Source organism: Pelophylax lessonae (genome assembly GCF_965119305.1).
Source record: "Pelophylax lessonae genome assembly, chromosome: 3".
Classification (NCBI taxonomy): Eukaryota; Metazoa; Chordata; class Amphibia; order Anura; family Ranidae; genus Pelophylax; species Pelophylax lessonae.
This window is the reverse complement of record NC_138770.1, coordinates 59612449-59635770: the sequence shown is the minus strand read 5'-3', so window position 1 is coordinate 59635770 and position 23322 is coordinate 59612449. Positions and strand designations below refer to the sequence as shown.

The window sequence follows — 23322 nt, the reverse complement described above, 5'->3', positions numbered from 1 at the left end:
ACTCACCTTCTCCCCGGAGCTGTCCTGTGCTGAAAGTCCCATAGCTGCCATCCCACTTCCAGGTTGAATGACGTCCAACCCCACTCAACCTGAGGTGCACAGAAAATCATGGCTCCACCGTTTCGGCTTACGGGAGTGCAGGCGGTGTAGCCATCACCCAGCATGATCAGCGAACACTCTACTTCAACCATAGGATGCTGCTTATTCATAACCAGAAGGAGATCAGGGTAGTGTCTCTAGAAGGATGATATTCAGGTAATGGGTATTTATTAAATACCAGCACTATGGGCTGGTATTTTTTACAGGAAAGAAGTGGGTGGTGGGTTTTTATTGAAACATGGAAGTAGGCTTTAAATTATTTCAAGGAACACAGGGTAGAGTACACAAGCACATTTTTGTTTTAAAAAAAAGTTTTGGCTTGGGTTGGGTTTTAACCACTTCTGTACCGCCCACCGCAGTTTTATGTCGGGACTTTGATGTTAAACCACGGGATCACTTTTATGGGTGGCCGTAGTGGTGCCACCCCCCCCCCCCTTTTCCCGCTTATCAGAGCCATCTGTAGTCGGGAAAACGATCCTGTCCTTTCCCCTCCTAGCCAGGAAGTCGAGTGAGGGCAAGCTGGCCCCCACTCGACTCTATGGCCTTGGAGGACCGGAGCGACGTCATACGTCGCTTTCTCCCAACGGCCTTAAGGGGCCCATTTTTTTTCCATCATGAAAAAAATGTTTTTTTTTGCTTTTTAGTGAAGATGTGAGATCTGAGGTCTTTTTGACCCCAGATCTCACATTAAAGAGGACCTGTCATGCTTATTACTATTACAAGGGATGTTTACATCCCTTGTAATAGGAATAAAAGTGATCAAAAAATGTTTTTAAAAAAGGGACAGTGTAAAAATAAAAGGTAAAATAAATAAGAAAAAAAATGTTTTAAGTGCAGAAGCAAACTGATATGCAAGTCGCGCCCACATACGTAAACTTGTTCAAACCACACATGTGAGGTATCTCCACAATTGTTAGAGTGAGAGCAATAATTTTAGCCCTGGACCTCCTCTAACTCTAAACTGGTAACCTTTAGAATTTTTTAAAGTGTCGCCTATGGAGATTTTTAAGTACCAATGTTTGTCGTCATTCCACGAGCATGCACAATTGTGAAGCATGACATGTTGGGTATCTATTTACTTGGTGTAACATTATCTTTCACATTATAGAAAAAAATTGGGCAAACTTTACTGTTTAGTTTTTTTTTAAATGCTGTGAAATGTATTTTTTCCCAATACATTGCGTTTAAAGACCGCTAAGCGAATACCGTGAGACATAAAATATTGCAACATCCGTCATTTTATTCTCCAGATTCTTTGCTAAAAAATATATATAATGTTTGGGGGTTCCAAGTAATTTTCTAGCAAAATACTGATTTTAACTTGAAACAAGTGTCAGAACTAGGCCCGGTCGTTAAGTGGTTAAGCATGGGGTGACCCAGAAAACAAGGGTTTGTTTTTTATGACTTCTCACAAACTTTTCTGAAAAAGATATGCAGCCTCTATAAAACACAGGTATGTCATACTTCAATCAGTCATGGTGCTGAGATTAATCACAGTTTTGTGAGACTGGGGCTGGAGGATTTTGGCTTTTATGGTCCAACAATCTGCTCCATTCTCTGACCTCTCGTACTTGAGACAGGCAGCAAACATTATTTATGGACATGGCAAGCTCTTTTCCACACGTTGTTATCCTTTCTCACCATGGGGGTTGTGTAACGACAGGTGCTATCCAATTTCAGTCATAAAAACACCACATTGCAACCAAAAACCCTTCTTAGATGCCTGTTTCAGAGCCAGGTCTAATGGGCGATAGGTTCACGACAATCTTCCTCTTCTTCTTGGTAGCAGACTACATGACCCAATTCTAGCTCAGACCATAAGGAGGAATTGATTCTTAGCGTCAAATCGCCAGCAACTCTTGCAAATATATCACAAGATACAAAGTATTGTAAGCAATGGCTGCTATAAAATTGCCGACAATGGCTGCTATAAAATTGCCGATAATGGCTGCTACAAAATTGCCGGTAATGGCTGCTATAAAATTGCCGGTAATGGCTGCTATAAAATTGCCGGTAATGGCTGCTACAAAATTGGCAGTAATGGCTGCTATAAAATTGCCGGTAATGGCTGCTACAAAATTGGCAGTAATGGCTGCTATAAAATTGCCGGTAATGGCTGCTACAAAATTACCAATAATGGCTGCTACAAAATTGCCGGCAATGGCTGCTATGAAATTGCCGGTAAAGGCTGCCTCAAAAGTGCCAGTAATGGCTGCTTAAAATTGCCAGTAATGGCTGCTACAAAATTGCCAGTAATGGCTGCTACAAAATTGCCTGTAATGGCTGCTATAAAATTGCCGGTAATGGCTGCTACAAAATTGGCAGTAATGGCTGCTATAAAATTGCCGGTTATGGCTGTTACAAAATTGCCGGTAATGGCTGCTACAAAATTACCAATAATGGCTGCTACAAAATTTCCAGTAATGGCTGCTACAAAATTGCCAGTAATGGCTGCTACAAAATTGCCAGTAATGGCTGCTACAAAATTGCCGGTAATGGCTGCTACAATATTGCCGGTAATGGCTGCTACAACATTGCCGGTAACGGCTGCTACAAATAATGGCTGCTACAAAATTGCCGGTAATGGCTGCTACAAAATTGCCAGTAATGCCTGCTATAAAATTGCTGGTAAAGGCTGCCACAAAATTGCCGGTAATGTCTGCTATAAAATTGCCAGTAATGGCTGCTACAAAATTGCCAGTAATGGCTGCTACAAAATTGCCAGTAATGGCTGCTACAATATTGCCGGTAATGGCTGCTACAATATTGCCTGTAATGGCTGCTACAATATTGCCGGTAATGGCTGCTACAACATTGCCGGTAACGGCTGCTACAAATAATGGCTGCTACAAAATTGCCGGTAATGGCTGCTACAAAATTGCCAGTAATGCCTGCTATAAAATTGCTGGTAAAGGCTGCCACAAAATTGCCGGTAATGTCTGCTATAAAATTGCCAGTAATGGCTGCTACAAAATTGCCAGTAATGGCTGCAATATAAAATTGCTGGTAATGGCTACTATAAAATTGCTGGTAATGGTTGCTATAAAATTGCTGGTAATGGCTGCTATAAAATTGCTGGTAATGGCTGCTATAAAATTGCTGGTAATGGTTGCTATAAAATTGCTGGTAATGGCTGCTATAAAATTGCCGGTAATGGCTGCTACAAAATCAGCCATTGGACATGGACCTAAGCGCCCCTCTATTTTATTTATTCCATCATTAGTGAGATCGTTTGGTCCCCAAACTATGCAGGATCCGGATGTCTGATGGCGAGTGTCTAAAAGGTAGTATTAAGCTAGGCTCACACCTACAAGTGTGACTGAGCGTGCCCATTCCCGAGCGCCATGTGTAAGGCAGTCCATTCATTTCAATGGGCTGTCCTAATGCGAAAAAGAAGTCCTGGCCCTTTTCCCAAAACACACTTCACCAAACTGGCGCCAAACTATGCATTTTGGTGTCATTAACAATGAATGGCATCAACGCATGTCTGCTTGAGTGATCATCCAGAATGAGAACAAAACTGCCTATAGAGGAGGTGGTTGGATTTGGTTTTTCCAAAGAGGGGTTGCCCAGAGAGTGGTGGGTGTTATTTTACTATAGATCCACTGTCATGTCTTCACCAAATTAAATTCAAAATACTAACAACATTTTACAAATCCATCCACAATTTAGCCCCCAGCTACATCACTAGCCTAGCCTCAAAATACCAACCTAAACGCTCTCTTCGTTCCTCTCAAAACCTCCTGCTAACTCCCTCCTCACCTCCTCCCATGCTCTCCTCCAGGACTTTTCCAGAGCCTCTCCAATCCTATGGAACTCCTTACCCCAATCTGTCCGATTATCTCTTACTCTGTTAGCTTTTAGACGATCCCTGAAAACCCTCCTCTTCAAAGAAGCCTATCCTACCCACACCTAACATCTCTACTTCCATTTTCTCCATCAGCTCATCCCCCACAGTTATTGCCTTATTTTTCAGTTGACCCTCCCTCTTAGATTGTAAGCTCTATCGAGCAGGGCCCTCTAATTCATCCTGTATCTAATTGTATTGTAACTGTATTGTCTTCCCTCATATTGTAAAGCGCCACGCAAACTGTTGGCGCTAAATAAATCACGTATACTAAAAATAATGTCTTGGCCAACCGTGTATATGAGCCCTTATACTGCGTTCTTCTATTGGATTATAGCGATCTTCTGCCCTATAAATAACTTGGATTCCTGAACACATTCATTTAAGCTAAACCTTCCCATCAGGTAATTGGCGTGAGATCATTCTATAACTTTATAAACGCAGGGACGCGACCGAGCATGTCAGGACACTGCTGTGGTTTTCATGTGGTCTCTCTATTGTTCCCAAAACAGACAGTATATTTTAGCACCGTGACAGAAAGTATTTTGTTTCGGAGGCACTAAAAGTAGACTGTTCCTGCCGTGACCTCTCCCCTCCGCTTTAATTTACGACACGGCGCTGTCTCCCAGCTGTCTCCAGCTCGGCCTCCCACTACAGAAATGCATTCTTCCCAGTGCACGCCAATCCCCAGCGCAGACACTGGCCATATTCAAAACACAAAGCAAAATTACTGAATATCTCCTCCACTTACAAAGGAAAAAAAATGCAAAATGTATATTTATAGGGCTCATCTGGACAGCGAATGAGGGCCGATAGCTTGTTGCATTCAGAGGTGGCATGTTAGGGCTCATTCCAGGGGATAGCTTGTTGCGTTCAGAGGTGGCATGTTAGGGCTCATTCCGGCGGATAGCTTGTTGCGTTCAGAGGTGGCATTTTAGGTCTCATTCAGCCAGAAAATGAGTGCAGATAGCTTGTTGCATTCAGAGGTGGCTGTTTAGGGCTCATTTAGCCAGCGAATAAGGGCGGATAGCTTGTTGCGTTCAGAGGTGGCTTTTTATGGCTCATTCAGATAGGTGAATGGGGGGTGCTAAAACTTCAGTAGTGCAGCATTTAGAGGGTTAAAACAGGCGGTGAGGAGGCAATCGCCTCCTCAAACAGCGAATTAGAGCCGATAGCTTGTTGCGTTAAGAGGTAGCGATTTAGGGCTCATTCCGATAGTGAATTAGGGCGGATAGCTGGTTGCGTTAAAAAGTGGCATTTTAGGGCTCATTCTGACAACAAGTTAGGGCCGATAGCTTGTTGCCTTCAGAGGTGGCGTTTTAGGGCTCATTCAGATGTGTGAATAAGGGTGAAAAAGGCCGTGCTCAAACTACAGTAGTGCAGCATTTAGAGGTTTAAAACAAGAGGTGAGGAGGCAATCGCCTCCTCAGATAGCGAATGAGGGCGGATAGCTTGCTGCATTCAGAGGTGCCATTTTGAGGCTCATTCAGACAGTGAATGAGGGCGGATAGCTTGCTGCATTCAGAGGTGCCATTTTGAGGCTCATTCAGACAGTGAATGAGGGCGGATAGCTTGCTGCATTCAGAGGTGCCATTTTGAGGCTCATTCAGACAGTGAATAAGGGCGGATAGCTTGTTGCATTCAGAGGTGGCATTCTACGGCTCATTCAGACAGCAAATGGAGCTGATAACTTGTTGCGTTCAGAGGTGGCATATTATGGCTCATTCCAACAGCGAATGAGGGCAGATAGCTTGTTGTGTTCAGAGGTGCCATTTTGGGGCTCATTCAGACAGCGAATGAGGGTGGCTAGCATTCGGATAGTGAATGAGGGTGGATAGATTGTTGCATTCAGAGGTGTCATTTTGGGGCTTATTCAGATAGCGAATGAGGGTGGATAGATTGTTGCGTTCAGAGGTGCCATTTTGGGCCTCATTCAGACAGCGAATGAGGGCGGATAGCATTCAGATAGCGAATGAGGGTGGATAACTTGTGGGCGTTCAGAGGTGCCATTTTGGGGCTCATTCAGATAACAAATGAGGGCAGATAGCTTGCTGCATTCAGAGGTGCCATTTTGAGGCTCATTCAGACAGTGAATGAGGGCGAATAGCTTGTTGCATTCAGAGGTGGAAATTCTACGGCTCATTCAGACTGAAAATGGAGCTGATAACTTGTTGCGTTCAGAGGTGGCATATTATGGCTCATTCCAACAGCGAATGAGGGCAGATAGCTTTTTGTGTTCAGAGGTGCCATTTTGGGGCTCATTCAGATATCAAATGAGGGAGGATAACTTCTTGCATTCAGAGGTGCCATTTTGGGCCTCATTCAGACAGCGAATGAGGGTGGCTAGCATTCAGATAGCAAATGCGGGTGGATAGATTGTTGCATTCAGAGGTGCCATTTTGGGGCTTATTCAGACAGCGACTGAGGGCTGATAGCTTGTTGCGTTCAGAGGTGGAGTTTTAGGGCTCATTTGGACAGCAAAATAAGGGTGGATAGCTTGTTGCGTTCAGAGTTGCCATTTTACAGCTCATTCAGATGGGTGAATGACAGTAGTGCAGCATTTGGAGGGTTGAAACAAGCGGTGAAACAGTCGGTGAGGAGGCAATCAACAACTAAGCGTGCGTGCGCTTTCTGCGCATCGCATGTAGGGCAGCCTGTTCATTTTAATAGAGACTGCCCTATGCCCACAAATCGAGCAAAAGAAGTCCCTGACCCTTTTGCAAAATCACTCTGCACCAGAATGCATGGTGCTGAACTCATTTCAATGGGCTGCCCTATGAGCGATTAACGTGGAAAAGAAGTCTCTTTTCCGAAAATCGCAATGCGCTATGCAGAATCAGGTTGCCACGCCATTACGAATCAATGGTACCACTGTCGTGTCTGCCTATTAAAAGGTGTCTGGAAAGCGCGTGATTGATTTTACATGAATTCCCAACACACACAGAGTAAGCGACCCCATTGTCGTGCGACTTTGCAGTGGGACTTTCATGCGACATTAACATCCATGGGACTCTTGTCGCATCAAAGTAGTGCAGGAACCTTGAGTTGCATTGATTGCAATGGCCACCACTGAAATGAATGTGTTTTCACTTGTCATGTGACTCTGGGTCCGAGGCTAAAGGTAGCCTAAAGGCGTACACATCGTACAACGTAACTTTATAATTGTTGCTGTATTTATCAAAAGATATTATAACAATGTTAAAATGTCTGCATATAAGTCAGCTTCTATAAAATAAAATCAATTTATTTAGGCACATTAAAACCATTAAAAAAAATTCAAAACGAAAATCCTACTTTTTCTTAGAAAAACATGTAATAAGAACTAATTTTTAAGCCCCTTGGATTCTTTCTCCAACCATATTAGCAATCATGGCGTTTTAGCACTTCTAGATCATGAACCTTTAAATGCAGGATCTATAAGGACTAAATAGACAGTAAGGTTGGCAAGGAAAGGGCTAGATAACTGACTTGCTACAGTTTCTAATGCACATTGTGAGAAGCTCACAGTGTGCAGTGAAATCAGAGGAAGCCGTTTCAGTCCAGGAGAGGAGCCGGTACACCCGTGCAAGCATTTAAGCTCAATTGAAGTCAGAAATACAACGTACTAACAACTTTCTTTTTTTTGATGACCTCTACTTTCCTGTTACAGCGGGTAAAAAGAGTGTCTAAATGTAATTGGGCAGCCGGATACACACCAAAGTTAGATCCAGCGCACTCAAAAATCAGCACTCAGTAATAGACCTGTTCAGATACCTCGTCCCCCATCCATTCTCAGCAATACATGTCTGAGGACACAGGGAGGGGTGTGGCTGTTACTCAGCTTTGACAGAACAGAGCTCTGCAGTATGAGAGAACAGGATAGTCTAAGGCAGCCTTTTTCAACCAGGGGGTGCCCAGGCACCCTGGTGTTCCTTGAGGTTCCTTCAGGGGTGCCTTGGTAAAATGCCTAAAAATTGCATATGAGCCAGCGTGTGGATGAAGTCTGCCCTTTAGTTACACTAAGTGCCGGTTCACACTAACGCGGCACGACTTCGGGGGCGACCTGTGAAGTCGCGTGCACCGCGACTGCGGCACGACTTGCACGGACTTCATATAATGAATGTCAATGCAAGTCACTCCGAAGTCGCCCCGAAGTAGTACAGGAACTATTTTCTAAGTCGGAGCAACATGAGTCGCTCCTATTAGAACGGTTCCCGTACCACTGCATGGACCGTGACTTGTCCGGCGGCCAAGTTGCCGGACAAGTGGCGGTAGTATGAATGGGGTCTAAGTCACAGGTTTGCATCATCAGTTGATAAGGAGGGTGTCAGCCGCCTGCACAGCATCCTTGTTTATCCCTCCCCTGCCCCTCTCCATCAGAATTGGCGTCACATTAGCTGAGTGATGGAGAAAAACTGGGGGAGAACAGAAACATTGGAATACTAGTCAGTACCAGTTTGCAAAAGTATATTTGCTTTGAAGGAATAAATCACCTCGAACGTTGGGTGTCCTACTTGGACTTGTGGATGTTGCTGCATTATGTAAAACTATTAGAAAAGCTTTTATATTTTAGAAAGGGGCTCTTCTAGACTGTCCATAATTTTTAAAGGGTGCCTCGAGATTGTTCAAAGTTTTTAAAGGGTGCCTTGACTGAAAAAAGGTCTAAGGCCCCTTTCACATAGGCTTTCCAATCAGGTCGGCCTGTCAGTTTTTCAGGCGGACCTGATCAGATGCTCCATGCACCCCTATGGGGCAGTGGATGTCAGTGGAGACATGTCCGCTGACACCCACTGCTATCCGATCCTATCCGTGAAATCCAGATGGATGGAAACCATATTGTCCATCTGTCTGGAGGATCGGATCAGATAGGATCAGATGAAAAACAGACAGGCGGTGTGTTTTCATCCCATCTCCCATAGAGGAGAGGGGGACAAAACTGTCTTGGCACAGTGAGTGGGGAAGGACCTGTTATTGGCCTGCTCAGCGGGGATTGGCGGATCGACCCCCGCTGAGTAAAACAGAGTCCCCCGTGTGAAAGGACCCTAAGACAACTCTAGGCACAAATCAGAATTCAAAAGATTAAATTACCGGCTACATTCCATCTCCTCTGGCCACGGCACACCGAACATATCCATGAGCTTGAAGCACTCGTTGTACGCCCGCTGACACAGCCTGCGGCACGGCAGTGTGACCCGCCCATACTCCGTGCAGACGGGCGCGTAGAGCGCGCACAGGAAAGGCCGGAAGTCTCTGGAACATTCCAAGTTCACCATGGGATGGAAAGGCTGAAAAAAAAAAAGAAAAAAGTAATTTTAGATACATTTACTTACAGGTGCGCTGAATATTAACCATAAAACACATCATTGGCTGTTAATTCCTAACCCCGAGAACAAAGAGAGCGCCAAACCTGTGGCAGTACATTACAGATTAAGGCTTTCATGTGTAAACCAGTAACAGCGGCACCGGGATCAATCATTTATAGAGCAATTCATCCTGAATAAGAAGAAAGCAGGCCCCAGTGGGTATCACTCCTGCCTTGCAGCACCGGGGTCCTATGTGCATGGAGCCTGCATGTTCTCCCTGGGCTTGCGTTGGTTTTCTCCTACACTCCAAAGACATGCTGGTAGGGTAATGGTCTCCTGTCTAAGGCTAGGTTCACATCGATGTGTTTTTTTTCCCCCCCGTTCCTCAGGCGTAGGGCAGCTTATTGAAATTAATAACCTTGCCATAGATGCAATACGCGCCCAGATTTTAATTTAGTTCAGTGTGGCGCATTCTCGGTAAAGAGTCAGGGACTTCTTTTCCATGCTTGATGTGCGTATGGCAGCCCACTGAAATGAATAGGCTTCTTCTGCATGCAATGCACAGAAACACGCCCAGTAGCACTTGATTGCAAGCTCTTGTTTGCAGGGACTGATGTGAATAAAAAGGTATGTAAAATGGATGGCACTAAATAAACAACTTAACTGACAGAGACATTAGGTGAGATTTACTCCGTGTCCCTGATTACGTCAACTGTGACAAAACGTGTAGGGCCGAGCTTATGCTTATGACGGCACAACGCACGCCCAAACCAGGAAACAGCCGGATTGAACCCAGGGAGAAGTACTTTTTATACGTAATCGCTTATTGTTCTTTTAACATTGTGAGTGGCTAGCTTTATATTTATTAACCACTTAACCACTTAAGCCCCGGAGGATTTGGCTGCTAAAGGACCAGACCCCTTTTTTCAACTTGGCACTTCGTGACTTTAACTGATAATTGCTCGGTCATGCAATGCTGTACCTAAACGAAATTTACGTCCTTTTTTTCCCACAAACAGAGCTTTCTTTTGGTGGCATTTGATCACCTCTGCGCTTTTTATTTTTTGCGATATTAATAAAAAAAGAGCGAAAATTTTGCAAAAAAATGACATTTTCAACTTTGTCTTTTAAAAAATATCCAATATACTCAATTTATGTCATTTTTTTTGGCCAAAATATATTTAGCTACATGTCTTTGACAAAAAAAAAATCAATGAGCGTATTTTTATTGGTTTGCGCAAAAGTTATAGCGTCTACAAACTATGGTGTAAATACTGAAATTTACGAAGCTTTAATTTCTGACTGCCTATCTCATTTCATGAAGTGCTAAAATGGCGGGGCAGTACAAAACCCCCCCAAACTACCACTTTTTGGAAAGTAGACATCCTAAGGAATGTTCTGAGAGGCATGTTGAGCTCATTGAATATTTTATTTTTTTGTCACAGGTGTTTGAAAAATGACTAAAAAAATTTTTTTTTTTTTTTTTTTACACAAAGTTGTCATTGAAATGATATATTGCTCACACATGCCATGGGTATATGTGTAATTACACCCCAAAATATATTCTGCTGCTTCTCCTGAGTACAGGGATACCACATATGTGAGACTTTTTGGGAGCGTAGCTGTGTACGGGAGCCGGAAAACAAATCACCACCATCAGAATTTCAAAGGGCGTACATTTTTCATTGCATTTTCTCACTACCTATAACGGTTTAGGAGGCCCTGAAATGTCAAGATACCACAAAACCCCCCCAAATGACCCCATTTTGGAAAGTAGACACCCCAAGCTGTTTGCTGAGAGGCATGGTGAGTCCATGGAATATTTTATATTTTGCCACAAGTTTCGGGAAAATTACAATTTTTTTTTTTAATTTTTTTTTTTTACACAACGTTGTCACTAAAAGATAAATTTCTCACACATGACATGGGTATATGTGGAATGACACCCCAAAATACATTCTGCCGCTTCTCCTGAGTATGGGGATGCCCCATGTGTGAGACTTTTTGGGAGCCTAGCTGTGTACAGGACCGCGAAAACCAATCAACACTCTCAGGTTTTCTAATGGCGTAAATTGTTCATGTCACCTCTGCACTACCTGTCGCAGTTTCGGAGGCCCTAAAATTCCAAGATAGCACAAAACCCCCCCAAATGACCCCATTTTGGAAAGTAGACACCCCAAGCTATTTGCTGAGAGGCATGGTGAGTCCATGGAATATTTTATATTTTGCCACAAGTTCAGGGAAATATATATATATATATATATATATTTTTTTTTTTTTACACAAAGCTGTCAGTAAATGATATATTGCTCACACATGCCATGGGTATATGTGAAATGACACCCCAAAATACATTCTGCTGCTTCTCCTGAGTACAGGGATACCCCATGTGTGAGACTTTTTTGCAGTCTAGCCGAGTACAGGACCCCGAAAACCAACCTCCACTTTCAGGCTTTCCAAAGGCGTAAATTGTTGATTTCACTCCTGACTACCTATCACAGTTTCGGAGGCCCTAAAATTCCAAGATAGCACAAGACCCCCCCAAATGACCCCATTTTGGAAAGTAGACACCCCAAGCTGTTTGCTGAGAGGCATGGTGAGTCCATGGAATATTTTATATTTTGCCACAAGTTCCGGGAAATATATATATATATATATATATTTTTTTTTTTTTTTTTACACAAAGCTGTCAGTAAATGATATATTGCTCACACATGCCATGGGTATATGTGAAATGACACCCCAAAATACATTCTGCTGCTTCTCCTGAGTACAGGGATACCCCATGTGTGAGACTTTTTTGCAGTCTAGCCGAGTACAGGACCCCGAAAACCAACCTCCACTTTCAGGCTTTCCAAAGGCGTAAATTGTTGATTTCACTCCTGACTACCTATCACAGTTTCGGAGGCCCTAAAATTCCAAGATAGCACAAAACCCCCCCAAATGACCCCATTTTGGAAAGTAGACACCCCAAGCTGTTTGCTGAGAGGCATGGTGAGTCCATGGAATATTTTATATTTTGCCACAAGTTCCGGGAAATATATATATATATATATATATTTATTTTTTTTTTACACAAAGCTGTCAGTAAATGATATATTGCTCACACATGCCATGGGTATATGTGAAATGACACCCCAAAATACATTCTGCTGCTTCTCCTGAGTACAGGGATACCCCATGTGTGAGACTTTTTTGCAGTCTAGCCGAGTACAGGACCCCGAAAACCAACCTCCACTTTCAGGCTTTCCAAGGGCGTAAATTGTTGATTTCACTCCTGACTACCTATCACAGTTTCGGAGGCCCTAAAATTCCAAGATAGCACAAAACCCCCCCAAATGACCCCATTTTGGAAAGTAGACACCCTGAGCTATTTGCAGAGAGGCATGTTGAGTGTTTTGCAGATCTCACTTTTTGTCACAAAGTTTTGGAAATTGAAAAAAGAGGAAAAAAAATGCATTTTCCTGTTTTTTCTTCATTTTCCAAAAAAAATGAGAGCTGCAAAATACTCACCATGCCTCTCAGCAAATAGATTGGAGTGTCTACTTTGCAAAATTGGGTCATTTGGGGGGGTTTTGTGCTATCTTGGAATTTTAGGGCCTCCGAAACTGTGATAGGTAGTCAGGAGTGAAATCAACAATTTACGCCCTTGGAAAGCCTGAAAGTGGAGGTTGGTTTTCGGGGTCCTGTACTCGGCTAGACTGCAAAAAAGTCTCACACATGGGGTATCCCTGTACTCAGGAGAAGCAGCAGAATGTATTTTGGGGTGTCATTTCACATATACCCATGGCATGCGTGAGCATTATATCATTTACTGACAACTTTGTGTTAAAAAAAAAAAAAAAATTATTTTCCCGAAACTTGTGGCAAAATATAAACTATTCCATGGACTCACCATGCTTCTCAGCCAATAGCTTGGAGTGTCTACTTTGCAAAATGGGGTCATTTGGGGGGGTTTTGTGCTATCTTGAAATTTCAGGGCCTCTGAAACTGTGACAGGTAGTCAGGGGTAAAATCAGCAATTTACGCCATTAGAAAACCTGAAGATGTGGATTGGTTTCGGGGGCGCGTACACAGCTACGCTGCCAAAAAGTCTCACACATGGGGTATCCCTGTACTCAGGAGAAGCAGCAGAATGTATTTTGGGGTGTCATTTCACATATACACATGGCATGTGTGAGCAATATATCATTTAGTGACAACTTTCTGTAAAAAAACAACAAAAAAAAAAGAAATAATAATTTTCCCGACACTTGTAGCAAAATATAAAATATTCCATGGACTCACCATGCCTCTCAGCAAATAGCTTTGGGTGTCTACTTTTAAAAAAGGGGTCATTTGGGGGGTGTTTGAACTGTCCCGGCATTTTATGCTCAATCTTATCCACACATCACCCACTCTTCTAACCACTTGAAAACCAAGCCTTTTCTGTGCCTTTTTGTTTACATGAAAAAATATTTTTTTTTTACTAGAAAATTACTTTGAACCCCCAAACATTATATATTTCTTTAAAGCAGAGGCCCTATAGAATAAAATGGGGGATGTTGCAAATTTTTTTGTCACACGGTATTTGCGCACAGATTTTCCAAACGCAATTTTTGCGAAAAAAATACATTTTTTTTTAATTTATTTCACAAATACACTATATAATTCCAATTTTTTTGGTAAAATTTAAAAGATGATCTTATGCCGAGTTCATAGACACCTGACATGACATGCTTTAAAAATTGCGCACGCCTGCGCAGCGGCAACAACGTACGTACATTTTTAAAAACTTTAAAAGTCTCTACAGGTTACCACTTTAGACTTACAGAGGAGGTCTACTGCAAAAATTACTGCACTCGATCTGGCGATCGCGGCGATACCTCACATGCATGCTGAAATTGCGGTTTACATATGACACTAGACCAACGCTTGCGTGTGCCATTGCGTGCAAGCACGGGGGGAAAGGGGGGGGGCTCAATTTTTTTTTTTTTTTTTTTTTTTTTTTTTGCTTTTTTATGTTATTTTGACACCTTTCCTTTAATTTTTTTTTTTTAAATCATTTTTATTGTTATCACAGTGAATTTAGATATCCCCTATGATAGCAATCGGTAGTGACAGGTACTCTTTTTAAAAAAAATTGGGGTCTTTTATACTCTAGATCTCTCCTCTGACCTTAATGTATCTGACCACGCCAAAATTGGTGTGATAAAATACTTTCCCAATTTCCCAATGGCCCTGTTTATTTCTGGCGAAAAAGAAGTCATGAAATGCTCGTAGCCTCCGGCATCTTAGGCCATAGAGATGATTGGAGCCATTCTAATCTTCAATTAGCTCTATGGTTAGATAACTGAACCACCGGCTGCACTCTCGGGTTAACCGGTGGGACAGGAGAGCCCGAGAAAAACCACGGAAGGCTGCGGAAGGCGGCGGTGGGGGGGGGGGGGAGACCCCTCCCACTGCATGTAAAAGCAGTCTAGCGGCCAATTACCTGCTAGGATTGCTTTTACATGTTAGCCGACCGCTGGCTGTAAAAAACGATACCAAGATGATGCCTAAATCTGCAGGCATCATCCTGGTACAACCACTCAAAGTCCAGCAACGTACCAGTACATTGCTGGTCCTTGTTTGGCATATAGGTTTTTTTTTTTTCATGCAGCCTGTGGGCTGAACGGAAAAAAAGAGAACCTATCAGAAATCAGCACAGGAATAATGCGTAGTATTACTCATCATTAACCGCCCAAACAACCACCCACTGAATTTAATGATGGGTATACACGACACTATCCACGTATACCAAAATAGGATTTTAACTGCAGTGCTGAAATCAGAAAATCACCACAGCTGCTATCAGCAAAGGTATCCATATATGCTGAGCGCAAACACTGTTTGTGTCAGAATATATAAAATCAATGCGTGGTAGCCGACGAGGGACCTGCAAGAGAAACAGGTCACAAAAGAATGAAAAAACAAACAAAGTACATTAAAAAAAGTACATTAGGAAGAGTAGGACATATAAAATGACTGACACAACAAAAGTTTTTGGATTCTCATCATTAACCGCCCAAACAACCACCCACTGAATTTAATGATGGGTATACACGGCGCTATCCACGTATACCAAAATAAGATTTTAACTGCAGTGCTGAAATCAGAAAATCACCACAGCTGCTATCAGCAAAGGTATCCATATATGCTGAGCGCAAACGCTGTTTGTGTCAGAATATATAAAATCAATGCGTGGTAGCCGACAATTACCTGCAAGAGAAACAGGTCACAAAAGAATGAAAAAACAAACAAAGGACATTGAAAAAAGTATAGTAGGAAGGAGTAGAAGGACATATAAAATTACTGACACCACAACAGTTTTTGGATCCTTTTATTTTACTTTCTAACTGTTCCTTTATTTCTTGATTTGGGAGGGAGTGCGATCTTCTGCGATCTTCTCTTCCAGCTTGGGTCTCTCAAAATGTCGATGGACATCCAACATCCTTCGAGACCCTGTGTTTATGTGCCCTACACTGTGTCGTGCTGTACCCTACACTAATACTCCACTAGTGTATGGTAGCGCTCAAAACATTCCCCGATGCAGAGACCAGGATGGTCAGGACATTTGGGACAATAATAACGGGTGTCACGCCTAAATCCGCGCCTGCTACAGACACGACATCGTCTTTGGGGTCGTATTTGGGTAGGGGTACTCGGGAGGGCATAAGGAAAATGCCTCTCATGCAGCCGGCTCACTGCATCTGGAAGGGGAAGTTGGGCAGGCATGCCTCCTGGGTACAGGTAGGCAAGGATGACCGCTTCCTGGAATTCCCGGAAGGGTCCAGTTCGTCCTGACGCCCTGTATAGGACAAAGGCGTTCAGCATAGCCAATTGGAAAAGGTAAACAGACACTTTTTTGTACCAGCGTCTGGCTTTACGGGCAACTAAATACGGCGCCAAAAGCTGGTCGTTAAGGTCCACCCCTCCCATGTTAAGGTTATATTCGTGGACACAGAGGGGTTTCTCCATAACGCCAGTTGCCGTAGGGATTTGGACTGTCGTGTCTGCGTGAAGGGAGGACAGAACATAAACATCCCGTGTATCCTTCCACTTCACCGCAAGCAATTTGTCCGTTTTCAAGCAGGCTCTCGCCCCCCGACTAAGACGGGAATTTACAAGCCGTTGGGGGAAGCCCCGGCGATTAGGTCGCACGGTGCCACATGCGCCAATTTGTAAATCAAGCAGGTGACTAAATAGTGGCACGCTTGTGTAAAAATTGTCCACGTACAAATGGTACCCCTTTCCGGATAAGGGTGACACCAAGTCCCAAACAATCTTACCGCTGCTCCCTATGTAGTCTGGGCAGTTCGGGGGCTCCACAGTGCTATCTTTTCCCTCATAGACACGGAAATTAACTGTATAGCCTGTGGCCCTGTCACAGAGCTTATACAACTTGACCCCGTATCTGGCACGCTTGCTGGGGAGGTACTGTTTGATAGCAAGACGGCCAGTAAATTTAATCAGGGACTCGTCAATGCAGACAACTTGTTCGGGGGTAAACAAGGCTGCAAACCGCTGATTGAAGTGGTCTATGAGGGGCCGAATTTTGTGGAGCCGATCGTATGCAGGGTCTCCCCGAGGACGACAGATTTCATTGTCGCTGAAATGCATAAATCGCAGAATTTGCTCGTATCTCCCCCTGGACATGGAGGCAGAGTACATGCGCATATGGTGAGCTGGGCTAGTGGACCAATATAGCCGCAATTCACTTTGTTTAGTTATGCCCATGTGGAGGGAAAGGCCCAGAAAGATCTTAAATTCGGAAACCGTTATAGGATTCCAGCCGAATCGTCTGGCAAGGTGCGAATTTGGGTTGGCGGCGATAAATTGTTGAGCATATAAATTTGATTGATCCACAATAGATCTGAAAAGATCTTCCGTGAAGAACAGCTCAAAAAAGTTCAGGGGCGTAAAACCAGCTGTCTCCACGTGGATTCCAGGTTGGGCGGTGAATGGGGGAAGTACTGGCGCTGTAGAATCAGTGGGTTGCCAATTGGGATATGCCAGCGCATCAGGGAGGGCACTATGGGCTCTACGGGCCTGTCTTCGAATACGCGGTGGCTGCGGGCCACTACTTGTGCTAGCCACCGCACCAGCTTCAACTGCACTTAGGGGACTCGCCACGTCACCAGGTCTTACTGCAGTGCTGGTTGTACTAGGTCCAGGTTGTACTAGGCCGCTGGCGCTTGCCAGGTCGCCAGAAGGATGAGCGGCACTAGTACCCACACTCTGCTCCATACGAGCACCCTGCGATTCCTGCATTTCAACAACACCAGAATGGGGTCGGGTACGCCTGGGTCTAACAGGGACCCATCTGTCGTCGGAGCTGTCTGTCAGGGAGCCGCTGCTGTCATCTGGTTCGTATACTGACCCTGATTCTGCCGGTGAGGCTTCCCCATCGCTCTCACCTGACATGGACATTATACTGTAAATAGCTTCATCACTGTACGAACGTTTAGACATTTTGGTAACTAAATTTACCCGTACAGTGATGCGACTCACAGGTAATAAAAGCACCTGGTTGTCGAAGACTATTTCAAGCGCTACCAAAAAAACTGCTAATGCTAGCAGGGATCAGGCCTGACTCTGCTAACACAGCGGTTTTGTGTCTTGTGTTTTTTGTAAGTGACAGTAATCTATTGATTACTACACTTACCTGGGTGAAAGGGTTAAACGCAGGTGCTGGCCGGAATCAGTGCTGATCGTGCAAACACCGCGTTTTGGGAACCCTAAACTATGGGGGCGCTAGTATAGCTCTGATCAGATCAGATATTGATCTGTTCAAACACTATACTAGAAATGGAAGTGTAGGTGCGTGCGTGCGTGTGTGGTGATCAAGGGGTTACTTCTAAACTATGCGCCGGGGATCTGGGGGGGGGGTGGCGGGGACCCTAAACCTCCTTTGGGAAAGAAACTAGCTAGCTAGAGCAACCTCAAGTCACAATGACACCAATACAAAAATACAGTAAAAACAGTATATTATGTGTGTATTAGTGCTAATGTGACAGAGGGTGTAGGGGTTAACGGGATGTGATCAGGGGGGGATCAGGGGTTTAAATCTTTATTGGAAGGGACTGGCGGGTATCCTAAGGATAAAAGGAACGGTGGCAAGCGCTAAACCTGGTCACAAGTCACACTTATACGGGTATATAGAAAATGCTATATACTGTATACAGTGTGCGTTGTGGCAGGGGGTGTAGGGGTGATCAGGGGGGGATCAGGGGATTAAATCTTTATTGGGCGGGTGGGGGGGACCCTAAACCTGCTTGGGACACAAACTTAGTCGCCTGCGCTAATTCTGATCACAATCACACTAATACAAAAATACAAAAACACAGTATATTACGTTTGTATTAGTGCTGATGTGACAGAGGGTGTAGGGGTTAACTAGCGGTGATCAGGGGGGGGTCAGGGGAGATCAGGGGCTCAAATCTTTATTAGGGGGGGGTGGCGGGTAATTCAAGTGGAAAAAAGGGGGTCGCAAGCGCTAGACCTGACCACAAATCACACTTATACGGGTATATAGCAAAATGCTATATACTGTATACGGTGTGTGTTATGGCAGGGGGTGTAGGGGTGATCAGGGGGGGGGTCAGGGGCTTAAATCTTTATTGGGCAGGTGGCGGGGACCCTAAACCTTCTTGGGACAGAAACTTAGTCGCCTGCGCTAATTCTGATCACAATCACACTAATACAAAAATACAATAACACCGTATATTGCGTTTGTATTAGTGCTGATGTGACAGAGGGTGTAGGGGTTAACGGCGGTGATCAGGGGGGGGTCAGGGGAGATCAGTGGGTTAAATCTTTATTAGGGGGGGGTGGGGGGTAATTTGAGTGGAAAAGGGGGGGGTCGCAAGGGCTACACCTGTTCACAAATCACACTTATACAGGTATATAGGTATATGCTATATGCTGTATATAGTGTGTGTTGTGTCAGGTGCTGTAGGGGTTAATTGGGGGGGCGATCGGGGGTGAAATGTGCCTATCTAACTGTGTATGTACGTGCTTGGTGCTGTACTTACAATTAGATGTGCTCTCCTCTCACGCTGGATCCAAAAAGACCGTTGGGAGGGGAGGGCACATCTCCTCTAAGCCTGTGTTTACATTTCACAGGCTTAGAGGGAGATCTGATTGGGCAGGACCGATCAACAGGTCCAGACCAAAAATGATTGGCCTGGACCTGATGACTGATCGGTTCTGAACCCAATCGAGTCATCGGCGGGACCGCGGGTGCGCGCGCGCGCGCGCCAGAGCGGCGAAGGCTAGTGACGTACCGCTACGTCACTCTGCCTGGCCGGGGCTGACCGCCGCAGTATATAGTCGTGCGGCGGTCGGCAACCGGTTAAGGACCAATTTCTGACACTTGTTGTTTACAAGTTAAAATCAGTCTTTTTTGCTAGAAAATTACTTAGAACTGCCAAACAGTATATATATTTTTTTTTGTAGCAGAGACGCTAGAGAATAAAATGGAGCTCATTGCAATATTTTTTATCACACCGTATTTGCGCAGCGGTCTTACAAACGCAATTTTTGGGGAAAAAATACACTTTTTTCAATTAGAAAAATATGAAAATAGTAAAGTTAGCCCAATTTTTTTCTACAATGTGAAAGATAATGTTACGCCGAGTAAATAGATACCCAACATGTCATGGTTCAAAATTGCGTACGCTCATGGAATGGCGACAAACATTGGAACTTAAAAATCCCCATAGGCGACACTTTAAAAATGTCTACAGGTTACCAGTTTAGAGTTACAGAGGAGGTCTAGGGCTAGAATTATTGCTCTCGCTCTAACGATGGAGGCGATACCTCACATGTGTGGTTTAAACAATGTTTACATATGTGGGCGCGACTTGCGTACGCGTTCACTTCTGCGCGTGAGCTAACAGTGCTTTAATTTTTTCCTATTTATTTTACCTTTTATTTTTACATTTCCTTTAAAAAAAAAAAAAAAAAGTTTGTTCACTTTTTTCCTATTACAAGGAATGTAACCATCCCTTGTAATAGAAATAGCCATGACAGGACCTCTTTATTGTGAGATCTAGGGTCAAAAAAACCTCAGATCTCACATCTACACTAAAAAGCAAAAAAAAAAAGTCGGCACCAGTAAGCAAGGAAAATGACCGGGAAGCGGCTGGAGGGGCCGCACATAAAGGTGATCCCGCGGCAAATCAGCTGCTGGGACCACCTTTATGTCAAAGCGGACCGCCCACGCCCAATACTGGGGTTATGGCACCTAGGTATTTAACGTCAAAGTACCTACGGAAATACACGCTGGCAGTCCGTAAGTGGTTAATACATTGTTCATATGGTTTTACACTATGTGGGTCCTCCCGGGTTCTCTTCTTGTGTATATTAGTTGGAACTTCTTATGTTGCCTTCTTATGTTGCCGATCAGGAGACTCTGGTGACCACTGGTAAAATTATGCTGAGGAAACCGATTCCTTCTACAGTTGACGCATTTAGCCTCCACGACTAAGTAAAGGGTACAGATGCTTTGGTAAGAGTCCATTTGTTCTAATGGTGGAGGTACACCTAGGTGCAATATACACTGCTCAAAAAAATTAAAAGGAACGCTTTTTAATCAGAGCATAGCATCAAGTCAATTAAACTCCTGGGATAATGATCTGGTCAGTTAAGTAGCAGAGGGGGTTGTTGAACAGGATGAGCACTGCCAGAGCCCTACAAAATTACCTCCGGCAGACCACTGGTGTAAATGTCTCTGACCAAAGAATCAGAAACAGACTTCATGAGGGTTGCCTGAAAGCCTGACATCCTCTAGTGGGCCCTGGGATCACTGCCCAGGACCATGGAGCTTGAATGCCATTTGCCATTGAATACCAGAATTGTCAGGTCCACCACTGGCCCCCTGTGCTTTTCACAGATAAGGGCAGATCCACCCTGAGCGCATGTGACAGACGTGAAAGGGTCTGGAGAACGTTATAATGCCTGTAGCATCATTCAGCCTGACTGGTTTGGTGGTGGCTCAGTGATGGTCTGGGGAGGCATATCCATGGAGGGACACACACAGACTTCGACAGGCTAGACCAGAGAATCCCAAGCTACGGCCCTGCAGCTGTTGGAGAACTACACATCCCATGAGGCGTTGTAAAACTCTGACATTCACATACATGACTAGGCATGATGGGAATTGTAGTTCCTTAACAACTGGAGGGCTGTAGTTTGGGAATCCCTGGGCTAGACAATGGCACCCTGACTGCCTTTAGGTATCAGGATGAAATCCTTGGACCCATTGTCAGGCCTTACGCTGGTGCAGTGGTTCCTGGGTTCCTCCTGGTGCACAACAGTGCCTGGCCTCATGTGGTGAGAGTATGCAGCCAGTTCCTGGAGGATGAAGGAATTGATACCATTGAATGGCCCCCCACGCTTGTCTGACCTAAATCCAATAGAACACCTCTGGGACATTATGTTTTGGTCCATCAGACGCAGCCAGATTGCACCCCAGTCTGTTCAGGAGCTCAGTGATGCCCTGGTCCAGATCTGGGAGGAAGAACCTCAGGACACCATCCATCGTCTCATTAGGACCATGCCCCGACGTTGTCAGGCATGCATATAAGCAGGTAGGGGCCATACAAACTACTGAGGACCATTTTGAGTTGCTGCAATGAAATTTCAGGAAAATGGACTAGCCTGCTGCATCATTTTTAACTTTGATTTTAGGGGTGATTTGTAGGGTGATAATTTTCATTTCCATCAAACGATGTGGCATCCTTTCCTTCCTAACACATTACCCAGTCCATACCAGTATAGACCCTAACACATTACCCAGTCCATACCAGTATAGATCCTAACACATTACGCAGTCCATACCAGTATAGATCCTAGCACATTACCCAGTCCATACCAGTATAGATCCTAACACATTACCCAGTCCATACCAGTATAGATCCTAACACATTACACAGTCCATACCAGTATAGATGCTAACACATTACCCAGTCCATACCAGTATAGATCCTAACACATTCCCCAGTCCATACCAGTATAGATCCTAACACATTACCCAGTCCATACCAGTATAGATGCTAACACATTACCCAGTCCACACCAGTATAGACCCCAACACATGACCCAGTCCATACCAGTATAGATCCTAACACATGACCCAGTCCATACCAGTATAGATGCTAACACATTAGCCGGTCCATACCAGTATAGATGCTAACATATTAGCCAGTCCATACCAGTATAGATCCTAACACATGACCCAGTCCATACCAGTATAGATCCTAACACATGAACCAGTCCATACCAGTATAGATCCTAACACATTAGCCAGTCCATACCAGTATAGATCCTAACACATTACCCAGTCCATACCAGTATAGATCCTAACACATTACCCAGTCCATACCAGTATAGATCCTAACACATTACCCAGTCCATACCAGTATAGATCCTAACACATGACCCAGTCCATACCAGTATAGATCCTAACACATTACCCAGTCCATACCAGTATAGATACCCAGCATGAGATTTTTCCCCATTCAGATCTGATGTGTTTTCAGTGTTCCTTTAATTTTTTTGAGCAGTGTATTTAAGATTGGAGTGATTTTGCCACATTTGATTTCTTCACCATTGTGGACTTTTTTGGGACTATGATAATATTAGCACAGCAAACTTGTTTTATATATATTTATTTGCAATTTTTTTGATTGCTTTTGCCTGCTTCTAACTTTAGAAATGCCAGCGTGATATCTGTACAAAAGAAAACATAGGAACCCAACACGTTCTAAACCCTATAAACCCCTAAATCAATAACCAAAAATCAAATATCTGTATGTTTACAACTAAAACTGGTGCACATAGAATTTGGCGCAGCTGTAACCAATCAGCTTAGAGCTTCAGCTTGTTTAATTAAACCTTGACAATAAAACCTGGAAGCCGATTGGTTACCATGCAGAGCTGCACCAGATTCTGTGTGCTCTAATTTAGTAAATCTCCTCTATTGTGGATCATGTACCAAACCATCTCAGGATGGAGACACAAGGCGTTTCATGGGCTTTCTGATCATGTGATCCGTGTCCAGGAGTCATC

General features: G+C 44.0%; 1 protein-coding gene across 2 annotated transcripts in view; it reads right to left on the bottom strand.

Annotated features, from left to right (window-relative positions):
* The window catches only part of FZD3 (frizzled class receptor 3), a 160896-nt gene that overhangs the window by 58190 nt on the left and 79384 nt on the right, over positions 1–23322 (bottom strand). For both annotated transcript variants that reach the window (XM_082251142.1, XM_082251143.1), the window contains exon 3: positions 9014–9210. In XM_082251142.1, the coding sequence (XP_082107268.1) occupies positions 9014–9210 (197 nt within the window). The remainder of the gene's footprint in view (positions 1–9013; positions 9211–23322) is intronic.